Genomic DNA, 14,312 nt, shown 5'->3' on the forward strand with positions numbered 1-14,312 from the left:
CTATGACCATGCAAATCCATATGACTGAAACCCATAAGAAACTGCTGGAAGGCGGAGACGCCGTCATTGACTGGAGTAGCTACATGCCGGTGTTGGGAGCAGCACTCTGAATGATTTAAATTAGTGATCTTGGCTTCCCCCCCAAATCTCTTTTTGTCAGAGGCAACTCTCATGTCGTTATAATGAGAGCATGGCCGAGAGGCATGACGCGGATGAAGGGACGCTGATCGCCGCCGTGCTTCAGCAAGACCACATTGATGCTCCGACTCCCGACGGCGTAGACATGGATTTTAGTGGTGGAGAGGATGAACTGTGTTTGGAGGAGATTCTAAAACTGTATGGGCAGCCGATTAATGAGGAGCAGGCGTGGGCAGTTTGTTACCAGAGCTGCCGAACCTTGGCGAAGGAGCACCTGCGAAAACGCACCAAATCTGCCAAGGCACCAGTTGTGGATTATGTTGGAAAAATTGAGGGACCAGGGGATGTCCGAATTCGCAAGGACGGAACCGTTAAGTTACAACATCAGGGTGATCCAGGTAAACTAAAGAAGTTCGGTATTAGCCTACTTTAAATAAAAATGTTAACTGTCACCCATCATGAACCAGTTCAAACAGCCCGTCTACATGTGTTGCTTAATGACAGCTAGGCTTGTCGGTACGTTTCAGTGTTGTGAGATTGTTATAAACTGGGAGCAACTGCACGGAGATTTTGCTCCCTCGCTTACATTTTTGAGCGGACGAGGTGAATAGACTGGATATGGCCTATGCGACTATCCAGTGGCACATCGCACCGTACAGAATGTAGGCTAGTGTAGTTAACCCATTTACGTTAATGAATTTGCCACGCAATTACGGCCGTGAAAGCATTTGGATACCGGTATCGTTTTAGTGGCCATATTTGTCATATTTTCTGTAGAAACGGTTCTGGATTTGTTGATGTATCCATGAACCTATTTATAGCAAGCTGTTAGACGGCTAGTTAAGGCCCCTTCCAAGGGATTCTGTATCTGGGCTAAACCGTCAAAAATAATTAACCTAAATAATTATGTAACACCTGTGATGCGGGGGTTTTGCGAACCGTTTGAGCTATAGCATGCGAGATATCAACGGAAACATTCATCATTTTTTCCGAAATATAAATCATGAAACAAAAATTATACCGAAAACTGTATGAATAACACAATGGTTTAGTCTATTTGTGATATTTTAGCTCGCTTGCCAGTTCTTAAAATGGTTGGTGCAAAGGTGTTGGGGCTACCACTGTAAACAATGCAACCATGTGATTGATTCAATCAGAAACACCTTGTGCGCTGAACAAAAGGAACCCGGATTCTTCTATATCGACAGTGGCCTACAGAATTGTTTAAATACAGTCGTGTATTTATAGTGTCAGATTTAAAAACCGCACGTATGGGTTTACGTTGAATTGGGACTGTTTGGTGTTTTGTTTCAGCATTTGGTTGACGATCGTTTCAGGTATCTTGCAGTGCAACAAAACACGTTTCGCTGTTTTACCGATTAGGCCACTCGTAATTAAACATAGGCTATAGCTCTGTTTTACCCTATGAATCGAGTTGGAAAGACGAGTAGGGTTTTATTTCTGTATTTTTATTCGTTGTTATACCTAAATCACACTATCATTTTTACTGTTTGGTGGCTGGAGTACAAATAAAAATGTGTAATACCAGTTTGTCCTACCGATTGCTTGAATACTGGTAGGCTACTACACGTTTTATATTTACTCCATTAGCCTAGAAGCACACAAAAAATAACAATGAATAAAAATAATTTCCGACAAAGCTATTGAAATTTAGATTTTAAGTCCTATAAGAACATCAAGGTGATTTGGCATGTGCTTTTAACTGAATAGCTGCATTAACGCTCAGAAGTGTTGCTTTTCCATGTTTTGTACAATACACGTAGGCTATCCTTTTGGATTTTGTTGATTCATGATGTAGTGGATTGTGGGTGTATACTGTGCTCCATTTCTTTCAGAATGTTTGGTTCCTAGCCTTTCTACGGCCATCTGACAGTATCCGCCCTTTACGTGTAAATATTGTCCCACCCCCGCCAAAAGTCACGTAGGTCTGAGCAGAGCCGTCTCCCATCCATGATAAGCAGCTTTCAGTTAATGAATGGCGATGATGCTTGGGATGTGACGGTGACACTTTCTGAAGCAGCGGTCTGAATGAGTCGTATGTGCCACATTGGTGCTGTGTAAATGGGAAACAATTGTGATCTAATGAGTGGATTGTTAAATAAGACTACATTTTGTTAGTGGGTGCCATAATTGGCGTTGTCCGTTTTTGTGACAGTATTATTGAAGTGCATGCTTGAAGTGCAGTACTTGTTTATATAAATTGTTTACTTAAGTGGTCAAGTTAAAGTTTGAGATCTTCATACAAAAAAACTTATCCATTGTCTGGTTCAGGGGTCCAGTGCATTGACTGCTGCTCTGGATCAGCTTCTCCTTCAGTCTAATGTCACTGTGCAGCCTTCTTTAGACAGTGAGGATGGTAAGATCAGCTGCCCAGAGCTGCCCCATCCCTCCCAGCACAGAACACCCGAGTTTGATGAGAACAGGCCTGTTGCTGGTGCACTTTAAATTCCTGCTCTTGAAAGCCTTCTGATTCCATTACACAGAGGATGAGCCCACAGCGAGGGATGAAGGACTCCTTTGAGGGCTGATGTATAAAGAGAAACAACCGGGAGTGTGGTACAGCACATTACGAAATGACAGTCAGGAGAAACCGATGATTCACACAAGTCGACCTGATGTGCTGTCCTCCTGTTTGGACTTTTCTTAGGTGGTAAAGTTGAGCTGTTACCATCTTCATTATTTAAATGGAGGAGATGTGAAGATGATTAGCCAAATGTCAGGGTCTTAATTTAGCAGGTAGGCTAACTGTCGGCGCAGAAAATGAATGCTCCTGTAATAAATTGTCCTGTTCACTGTGGTGTCCCTCTCACCTTGGATTTAATATAGCCTACCTGAAGGCATGTGTCACTATGCTCCTGTTCTACTTAAACTTGAAAAAATCTCACCCAATTATTAGTAACTATACATCAAAATAAGAACATACATTCTGCTCTGTCACCATAAATGTTTTTATACAGAATTTCTTTTTAAAATGGTCATTTCACCCTGGAATGTCTGCTTATAATGGTTTGAACATTTCATGGTGCTGTACAAACATTCTGGCAAAGAAATAACACTATAATTTTGCACTCGAAGAAGCTTTACTATTCTGCCTGCTGGTTACCTTAACTGTACTGACCATATTTGTATGGGGCAAGAAACCTTGCCAAAATGGGCCATAACTTAAGAATTCAATGGTGTAATGCAAGACCACTCTGAATCTATCAGCCCGTCTGGGCTTCACTCCAGACCATTTAGGTTGATTTGAATTAAGACTCGTAACTGATTAAAAAGGCTCCGTTTAACTGTGTGCAAACTTGGCTGGTCCTGTGTGAACGGCACCAAGGGTATGACATCACAGTAGATGAGGTATCGCCTTTTGTTCCTCAGTGCTGTGAGAGTGTATAGTTCTGTTGACTGGGGCTGGACTTATGGCATTTTTCAGACGGGCATGGCTGTGGTGATGCCCCGTGCTAGTCCAAGAATGTGGCCCACGTTCTGAGGCAAGAGGGGCGATTCTCCACACAGCTTTATTTCACTCTTGGCCCGAGTCAAAACGGTGAGGCTGGGCGCAGGAAGTGAGAGAACGATTTCGGCACAAAGCCTTCAAAGAAAGCTTGCCTGATGTTTACGGAAAGGACAAAGCTCCACTCTGAGCCTTGGACAAAAGCACAGATGACTTTGCATTATGTCTGCAAGACGAGCACAAAAAGGCTAGGCAGAAAAGATTTAGATATGAGCCGAAGAAAATGGTTCTCTTACAGTTGTGGCTTAAGTCATCCTCCAGAAGTATGGAGAAAAAAGTGAATAATTTGGCGGGGAAGAAGGAACAGGAAGAAGCCTGAAAAGCATCTTCTTGGTTCAGGTGCACGGCCTGAGCTCGGTATAGCTTGTTAGCGTGACGTGCGATTACATGGAATGTCTGTAATGCTGTAAATAAGGCACACCTCATAACGACTGAAAATTTGTCTCTGCAGCTGAATTCTGCCAAGCCTTGCCTTGTTAAAGCTTCGCACATGTTGTTGCATTGTTTGCTTGTCATTTTGTTGTTGAATTGCAAAACGAATGATTTAGAACCTGTCATTGCATTGCTATGTTTTTGTTTGCAATAGATTAGATGCATCTTGGGGAATTCTAGATGTTAATTGTTGTGCTATTTTTATTTTATCACAGGACAGGGGCAATAATTATCATCATTATTCAACCTTCTGTTGTTTGAGAAACATTACAGTTTGATTGTGTAGATGTGGGGGAAAGGCTTCCAACCCTGTTTGCTGTGTTGTCGGCATGTCAGTAAACACGTCTATCCTCTGACCAGCAGAGAGGGGAAATTAATGATCTTGGCTGGCACAAATAAGCACAGGTGGTTAGAGGATGAGGACTTGCTACTTGCTTGGTCTTCTCCATGAATGTTGTTTTTGTGTAATGCATGACAGACTATTTAAAATAATTACATATTTTCACTTTAATAATAGTCCTGTGAATGCCACATTCAGTAAATAGCCTTGTGAAATGGTCCTATCCATGAAAATTTATCTCAAATGTCTGCTGTTACCTTGGTTGTTGAAAATTAGCAGGTCAGATCATTAGTAGGCCACAATCCACAGTGTATTGTTTTAGATGAAATTTTGGCTTGTCTGCCCAGAAGGCGCTCGGCCTAGTAAAAGTGACTGAAATGATGATAAAGTGTGGAGGAGGAGAGTTTTTTTTGGCAGTGTATGTAGGCCCAGGAAGAAGGCTGAAATGTGACACTCCATTACTCTTATGTCCATTTAGCCATCGCCGTGCTTTGACCCCCAACTGAGCGGGCACAAATGGACCATTTTGCCCAGGAACAAGGGGAACACTGTATTGGCTGCTGTAGAGATAGGCATACATTTCTCATGTTGTTTATTTTCTGATGGTAAATATTAAATTAGGGCAAATTGGCTAAATTTAGAACTGCAGTATTTGAATGTTCACAGAAGCATTTCAATTCTAAATTACTTTTATCATATAATTTATCATTTTACAGGATATGTAATAAAAAGACACAGTTAAAGGTGTTCCCATAACTATTTTTGATAAAAAAAAATCAGATCCTACACATCTAAACTCCTGAATTCGTGCTGTGCGTTGTGATTCCTGTTTCAGAATAATGGGCAGCTGCAAGTGTGTTATTTGAAGACCATGTTGTATTGTGCTGAGGGTCTTCTGTAAGGTGCAGTGTATAGTGTGGGATACTTCCACAGTCATTTATGGATTCAGTTCATAGCTTCACTTGACAAAATTGCTGTTGATTGCTGTTGGCAAGGCTAGAAAATTATTTTTCCACTGCAAAAATGGTCATTTTGTGAAATAGTAGGCTACATTTTACTCAGGAATTTAATGCTCCAAGTACCATAAGTCTTGATATAGCCTAATTGGTTTTTAATTTTATGACTGTGTTCGAAATCTAAAGGATATAGCCTACGTTTTATATGAAATGACATGAAGGCTCTAATACAATTTTCTGATGGGGGTGAAGCTTTCAGGAGCTTAACGACTCAGCCTGGTGTGGGCCCGCCTAGCTTGTGACCTTTTTACTGCCCCGAAATGTCATCTGAGCTGGCAGAGCGTTTCTATAGCAACCGTAGGCACCAAACGCGGGATCAATGTGGGAATGCCAGGACCTGAGCATCTCCATCACGGCGTCCGCTCTGAAGTGCAGATGGAACAGGAGACTTGCCGTCGGGAGAGCCAGCCCTGCTAACGCTCTTTCCTGTGCCAGCTCCCCGGCCCGGAGAAATGCATTTCAGACGCGGCTTTACAACTGGAGGCCTTTCGGTGGCTATATTCGCTTTGGTTGATTCTCCCTTCCGATGTCCCTCCGAAGCTGTGTAGGCATGATCATTAATGCGGTGTGAAAGTGATGCTAATCCATGTGTGGTGACATTTACATTTACATTATTCCTAAATGTGTTGCCAGTATATGGTTATTCCTGCCCTGAAGTCTTCCACTGCCTCAAAATGTAAGCAGCCTGAATGCTGTATGAGCCACCCCTGTCTGCTTCTGTAGATTTGATATTAATATTTAATGTCTAGTTACAGTCATTGAAGTGAAGCCCAGGGGTCCTCAGCTGGGGGGTGCAGGATGCAGATGGGGCCTCGCTGTTGGGTTTCTGTCTAAATTTATTCATGTGAAATGATGCAGTGGCGTGTGATGTGAAAAAGGCCCTGTTTGAGGAGGAGTGGGAGATGGAGGGAGGGAGGGACTGTAGCATCAGGGCTCTGTGATCTATAACATTTTTTCCATGGAGCACTGAGTGTACTCCTGAGTTTTTTTTAGGAGTTTAGGAGTGCACCAATGCATCTCAATTAGTACATGTGCTCTTAAATTATTTTTCAGGTTGTCACACTTCAATTTTCAGGAACAAATGCTCCAAAAATGGAAGCACCGTAAAGCCCTGGCAGAGGTGAAGTGAATCAATATGTCAGAATGCTCCATGTCTGGTTTCTGTAGATCTTGAAATCTCCATAATGGGTTTCTGCAGGTCTTGAATAGATACTTTAATAAGTAGACGGATGCAAGAGATGGACACCTGTACATACGCACCTGTACATTTCATTTTCAGGGCTTTCTTGCAAATAGAAGATGGATGAACAGAACCAAAAAGTGTTTGAAAGCATGAGCCCCTGTGAAGACTCAAGGAATTTTCAGAACGGATGTGTATAGGGTCTCAGTAGAGGTTCCTTGTCATATAGAAGAACGTGACTGGGTGAAATGGGCATATTTGATTATTGAACCCAGCAGAAGAAGATGCATAAATTACTTTTTGCTGCATGGACACAAATGGGTGTGTCTTGGTGTATTAACATTAACTGCAAGTCTCTGACCATTACTGCATGTAGCCTACATATTTTTTAGGGGGAAAAAGTCTGCTATATTTTCTGTAATGATAAATCCAGCCATTCATTCTCTGAATTGCATCATTCTCCAAAATGGCAAAGCAATATTATCAACAAATATTTTATATGTTATAATATATAACCAATGCATTCTCTTAATTGTGCTTTTAGTTGTAATATTCTAATTTGATTTTTCTTTTGTCTCTGCAGATAAATACAGACCGTCATGCACACCAGTAGAGGTGAGTGGCTTAACTTAATGGGTAATTTGAAAGAGCGTTTTCTTACACCAAGTCACAGAGGTTCTGTAATGGTTGTGTGCAGTACTGTAAAGATCCCGTTGCTGTTAGGACTGAGGGAATTGGGCTGCAGACGTATTCAAGGAAAGCAGTCTCTCCTTTCATCAGCTGAGACTTCAGCCTCTCTTTCCGGCAGGAGAAGGTGAAGGAGCGATGAAGAGACAGTCATGTGGAGAACAAGTGAAATCCAACCAGCCTTGCTCTGTGTCCTCTATTTGTACAGAAGCAGACTAAAATGACTTTTAAAAATATATTACTGCTGTTACGAAGAGTCTGGCAGCTTAAAATTGATTTTTTCCCCTCTGCCTGGGACAAGACTACTTAATGGTTTGCTTTGAAGAGGGCGTTGTCGAAGATGACACGGCAGTGATTGACTGGGCTTGTCCACATTTCTGTTGTGCATAACTTCACCGGGTGATGTGGCTAATGTGAGGGGACACTTGCCTGAGGCAGTAGGCGGCCATTTCCAGGTGTCATAATTCTGACGAATCCATTGACTGAAGCCTGATAGGCCAAAAAATGCAACTCGACAAGACTTTAAAAAGATACCTTTAAAAAATAAAACGTGCTGTATTACAGAAGGCATGTCTCTACTCTAGTATGAATGTTATGTTTACAGCACTTCAGGCATAAATACAGTACCATGTTCACAGTGGTTCTGGGTGTAAATATTTACAATATATGTGTGTACCTGTCAGATCTACTGTGTTCACAGGTGTAAAGTATATACTGTATCAACACACACACCCAGCAGTCAACATGCACACACACACACACACACAGGTCTGAGCACATGGCTAAATAAGTAAAATGGGTGAGTTTTTAGAGTGCCCTTCGGCAGAGCTGACAGTAAATATCAGGTCATTCAGGGTACCTGAAGTGCTGTTACTGATGGGAAGGGAAGCCCTCGCTCACGTCTGTACTACACTCTTTCCCATTAGACCCGAAATGTTCTCTCACTGACACCGGGGAGCTTTGCATACTCACTGAACAGCCTGGAAGGTCACGTGCTGTGTGGGAAAGCAGTAGAGTAGAGCAAGCCATAATCGGGCTCCTGTGATATTCCAGTGAGCGCTGGAACTGTTTTTGTGTTTTAATTGTGACATCACAGCTGCCCTTCATTTGGATTGGCTCCTATTAAGTATGCACCTCTCACCCCAACATGATTAAACGGGATCCGCTCTGACGCTACATACAGAGCCCTTGGGCTTTATTTTTTCCAGTGTATAATGCTGGCTGACTTTTTCCAGCACGCGGTTATTGACTTGTCTGCATCAAAATGATTTATTAATGGACGCTTTTTCAAAGGTGTTTGGTTTCACTCGCATGTTGCCTACAGAAAGCTCGACTCCATTGTAAAAGATTAAGCCATCAGGCCTGAGGTGTTTATGTGTGATGGGTACTGGCCCACGGGGAGCATTCTGTTGGCTTCTGCCTTGGAGTTTCCCTTACTGCAGTGTATGCTGGCCACAGTATGGCTCCTGCTGTAGAAATGTGGTTTCTGGGCTGGGATCACCAGACCGTTAGCCATTACCGAAGCATTCTAAGCTGTGTGGTTTATGAAGTCGTTCAGTTTTTCCCTAACTTTGAATGGAAAATTTAATATTATTTTAACAAATGCGTGAGCGGCTGCCACACCGATGAATGGAAAAGGTGTATGTCCTAGCCGTAGTGCTCCTGCTGCGGGTAGAGGTGGCACATCAGTGACTCCTGAGACTGAGCTGGTCATTCCAAACTGTGGCGATAATCAAAAGGGATGGTGGAAAAGCATGGCTAAAAAATTTGGACGGCACAGTTTTTTGGACATGGTGCAATCTGAAGAATACATCCTGCCCCATCACTTCCAGCCAAAATTGCCCCTCCCCCTCAATCCACCCTATGAGACATGCTGTTCCTTCCCCATCACTGAGGGACGTGGAGGATTAACTAGGAATTCCCAGCCGTAGAGTTAAAGTGGGATTATGACACATCCTGTTAAAGGTTTTCCTGTCAACCGCATACAGTTTCAGGTGTAGCCATTGAAAGGCCAAATTCTAATGACAGCATGCATTATTTATTTTGAAATCTTCATGAGATGATTTTTTTGAAATCACACATGAATGTTTTATAAATTCATGTGTGTTTTGTATAGTGTGTGTAACATTTTATCCTGTTGTGTACAGTGGCTCTGATTTTTATTTTAATCAGAGACCTGTCAATCATACACTTGCCATCCTATCACAAATTCTTTCACATTCACTGCAGTCTGTGGCGTAGTCAGACAGAGCATCACCCAAGGAGGCGGAGTTTCAGGGTGACCCCCCTCCCTCATCATACAATAATGACGCCTATGGTTAATCTGACACTTCAGTCTGTCCGTTCCTTCAGCACAGAATGTGCTGTTTGTGTATGTTAGACTTGGCTCTCTGCAGCCGACAGAGGAGAAGCAGTCCATGGACAGTTGCAGTGAGGCATTCCAAATTTTGGAATAAAAGAGAACGGGGGGGTTGAGAAGAATAAATCTCTTCGTTACAATACAGACCCTAGACATGAAAGACATTTCCAGAAGTGTGGCTGGATTCCTTGTTTTGCTTTCGTCAGGGGAATTCTGTTTTATATAAGCACCGCTTGCCATTTATCTGCTTCTGCTATTGCCATAGCAACATTGCATAGACTTCACTAGGTTGGTTAAAATGTGTGGGCTGGGGGGTAAGAAAGGGTATGTCTGTAAAAGCTTTACAGTACTTTAAAGTTTTGTTTTTTTAGAAGTATATTAGGCTAAGTCAACTGTGGTAGTCACAGCAATATAAATATTAGTCTATTCTAATACGATTCTAGTATTCTATTATAATATTCTTTCATTACTACAGCAGTTTCAGAATCTTTAATTGGCAGTTTTGTACATGTGGTCCTCCTCAGCCTTGCTTCTAAAGCGTTTGTGTGCGGTGTATACATTTGGCTTTCTCTCCAAATGGAATGCTGTGAAAATACAAACAGGAGCCATTTCCCCTGGAGTTTCAGCTCTGACTCTTTGGTTATATAAAAGCATGGATTTTTAGTGTACTGTTGCATGTGCTGGTAGCAGTAGAGAGGTTGGTACACGTGGGAGTTTGGAGAGCCCCTTGTGTATCTTGCACATGTAGTCAGCTGTGTGAAAAAGTGCCTGCAGGTCCTCCACGAATCTGTGCCTCACTGTGCACCGGGAACCCTACTGCCACCTGAAAGACCAGAACAGATTGCAGAGCTATGATTGACAATAATAATAATAATAATAATAACAACAATAATAAATCTTACTAAAGCTCCTCCTATTTATACTAAGATTTAGGAGAACTTTCAGTCCACTGCAGGTTTGCACTGGGGTGAGAAGATGCCATTCTGAACTGCAGGAATGAGTCATAGTTTTTGGGTTGCCTCCGAACCCCCCGTCTGCAGCCACAGAAATACTGTAGAATGAGAGAACAGACGCTTCTTGTCAGACCCGGACTCGACAGGTGATGCGTGGAGTTCGCGTTCTTGGGTGGGAGTTAATGAAGTTGACATTTTGCCTCCATGTTTTAACTGGGAGAACGATTGCGCCATAGAGGGGTGGCTCCTACGTAGGTTTGTTCTTTGAATTAGTGCGTGCGTGTGCATGTGCGTGTGCATGCGTGCGAGAGGGATGCACTGGCAAATTTGGAGGGCTGCCTGTTGGTCAGAGACTGAAGTAGAAATGAACTGGTTCTAGTTGGATCTGCTGATTAAGTTGGTGTGGTGTCTGTAGGTGCAGTCTGTAGGGCGGCTCACAGCGAAGCTATATGCGAATCCTCCCGTGTCATTGGGGGCTTGATCCCCTGCCAAGGCCCTTCATGCTCTGTTACCCTGTCTGTCTGAATAAAATGGAAAAATAAAAAAATGTAAAGAAAAGGAGGGTGGACTGCCTACACGTGTGGGACAATGGACAATTTCATATAAAGAAAGAGGGATACCAAAATATATCAGCCTGCATGACCAAAGATAGCGGGGTCATTGAAAAGGAATATTGTGGATAGAAATGGACAGATGTTGTAGTGAGACCTTAAATATCACTACTTTGTTCTTGTTATTGACTTAGTTTAATCATTAGTGCTTAGTTTAACGACAAAATGAGAGTACCCCATTAACGTATGATTATAGTCAATAAAGGATTCAAATAAATTTTCAGTTCAACAAATGGATGATTTTTACATAATTATCTTATGTAACATAAGTACATAACGGACATTTCTGAACAACTGCTGTTCCCAACATGACACTTCTTCCCACAGAATTCAGTAGAATGGGGCTTAAGATGAACTTTTTTGTCTGTTCATTTTTTCAGCTCCACTAGCTGAACCCCCACTACCACTTTAGAAGATCAAGACAGTCTGTTGTTGTTCTCAAAGTTAACTTTGTTCAATAATCACATTTTCTATCCTTTTGTGAATGTTCCCAAAGCGAGGAGTATCGGAGACTGATAAAGCTTATTTTGTTTCAGAAACTGCCGTGTGGGGCTGTCTGGTTGATTGACTTTGTTTTCTTATGATCTCATGAAGGGTGATGATCCCCTCTGGAAGGGAGTTTTGAGCCTATTTGCCAAGTGTAGCGGATTGTGGTTGTTATGGAGACGTGTTTCCATGGAAGACCTCGGTACCCCATCCCTTTACGATGCTGAGAAGCGCTGCCAATGTCCAACTGATGTCAGTCCAGACAGCAGTGAAAGCCCCTGACAGATTTATGGCCGCCATTTTCATTAGCTCTGGATGGAGATGGATGTAAGTCAGGTGATGCTGATCATAGAGACTGCTGTGGTTATCAGGCCCAGGACCTCATGTCTACGTCCACAGCTTCTGTAATTATTCTTGGTACATGTTCTATTGATCACATGTTTAAAATACTTATGTAATTCTCAGTACAATTTATAATGAAGAAAATTGAGAATTTGAGTTATTTGGAGCAGTTTCATGAGGAAAGTTAATTTGCACAGTGTACAGCAGTGCTGCTGGTGAGATCTGGTTGTCTTCAGGAAGTGCTGCTGCATGTCATGTTGAGAACTAGCACGCTAGTTTATTTTCAGTCGGTTTGAAGTGCCCCCCATGTATTTGCCTAGCACCATATAACAATAAGTAGACAAACTCCTGTTTCACCCCACTCCTGTGGGTTCCCTTGGGAGCGGTGGATGTGTTAATGTAATGTGCGAACATGCATACAGTTTGATATGCACTACGTCAGTCAGAGGAGGCGCTGTTGGGCGATGTGGCTACAGTCGGCACTGCCACGGTCCAGATTCAGCTGCTACGCCATCACATGACTGCCCTCCGCACACGTGCCTTAATGGGTAACACCACTCGAGAGCATGTTGAAAACGTGTTCAGAGATTAGATTGGAGCCTTGGGCTCATCTGCACTGTAGATTCAGCCTGTTGGATTACGCATATCCTCTGTCAAACTGTTTCCTGCCCCGGACAAAATTATCAAAGGTTTGTACCACAGCATACCCTCAGATCCTCTCTTGGCCCCCGTCCGGCGCAGTGTTCCCCCTTAGCAGGCCAGGCTGCTCTCTTCTGAGGTGGACTACCGAGGCCTAGCTCATTTCAGGCTCAGACACCGAGCAGTTAACGCGTTCAGGCACACCAGCTGGTGGAGGTGCAGGTGGGCAGGAGGTTTGAGATGCTGGCTCTGGGTGCAGTGTTATATAATGGCAGCAGATGCGGGGGAATGCTAGTCTCGTCACCTGCCCTTTTTCTTCAGAGGCACCGCCAACGCTTCTTCGCGATTGTCCCTCTGTGAATGCTGAATGATGCTGCATTCGAGGGAGGAGGAATGGAATCTGTGTTTTCAAGGCTTCGATCCAGCAGCTCCTTGCACCTGTACACCTCTGTTTCTCCAGGAAGTGGCCTCCCATATCAGTATGTATCCCATAGCAGTGGCTGTTCCCATGGGAGAACAATCAGCGTTTTGAGTCCTGATTCCTTTGGAACGAAATTCAAGCGTGACCCATCATCATTACCTCCATTTCATGTGAATCACTCCTGGTCAAACAGGCCTTTCCAGAACGTTCTTGCGTTATGTCACACACTTTCATTTTTTATCTTTCTCTTTCATTTAAATAATTTAGCTCATAACTTCTGCATTTGAAAAACTTCTGTTTAATTCTGTTGGCGTCATCTTTTAGCCAAATAGGTTTGCCGTGTTAAAACATGTAGGCTGTGAATGGGAAGTACCTGCCGTATTTATGAAAACATTCTTTGATAGATCATATAATATAAGCTCATATAAGGCCATATAAGCTTACAGGGATGTAGGTATAGACCTACTAGGCAGTATGCATGGAAAATTGTTAAACATCTATAGATCTATAAATAAGCTATATAGTCATATAAGCTTACAGGGATGTAGGTATAGACCTACTAGGCAGTATGCTCCCATAATTGGAGCTATGCATGCAATTGCAAATGACTCGTATAAATACCAATAAAAACTGGAACAATACCCAGCACGGGTTCTTGCGTGTTCCATTAGTAATTGTAAAAAAATCTCATTGAGGTCAGCATCAAGCTTTTCATACGTCATATACAAATTTCTGCTTGTGGTAATCTGCATTTTGAAATCAGTTGAACATGTGGAAACGGATCAAGCGGATGAACGTGATCACTAATTCCTCACGTGAAGTTGAAAGCGTGAAAGTGGGTTTGCAGTAAACGCGAAGTAGAAAATTTGGTGAAATTAGTTTGGTTAAAAAATTTATATCAGCGAGTGAAAGTGGTCAAGTATCTTTTCATGAAACGAGCCCCTGGTAGAATAGACACAATATGGACTCTGTCTGCTTCCCATGTGCTCTAAATCCTGGATTTTCTAGGCTGTTAATGAGGCACATAATGATTTTTCTCCTTGGTTTACTGTAACGAGAACAGACCGGAGTTTAATTTCTTGTCACTTGCGCTGCTTTGCTTGAGCCATTGGCGGCATATTAATGGTTTGCTTTTAATCAGCTTCAAGGTAATCTATATGCTAATTGGCACTTGGTCTTGCC

At 42.6% G+C, this 14,312-nt stretch overlaps 1 protein-coding gene across 3 annotated transcripts in view; it reads left to right on the forward strand.

The window, feature by feature from the left end:
* The window catches only part of spire1a (spire-type actin nucleation factor 1a), a 46,628-nt gene continuing 32,316 nt past the window's right edge, over window positions 1–14,312 (forward strand). Inside the window, exons 1-2 of one of the 3 annotated variants that reach the window (XM_064348118.1) lie at window positions 1–536; window positions 7,216–7,247. In XM_064348118.1, coding sequence (XP_064204188.1) covers window positions 191–536; window positions 7,216–7,247 — 378 coding nt within the window. In that variant the 5' untranslated portion in view covers window positions 1–190. The remainder of the gene's footprint in view (window positions 537–7,215; window positions 7,248–14,312) is intronic. The other 2 variants (XM_064348117.1, XM_064348120.1) reach the window with 2 other exon arrangements.

This window comes from Anguilla rostrata, chromosome 8 (genome assembly GCF_018555375.3).
Source record: "Anguilla rostrata isolate EN2019 chromosome 8, ASM1855537v3, whole genome shotgun sequence".
Lineage (NCBI taxonomy): Eukaryota > Metazoa > Chordata > Actinopteri > Anguilliformes > Anguillidae > Anguilla > Anguilla rostrata.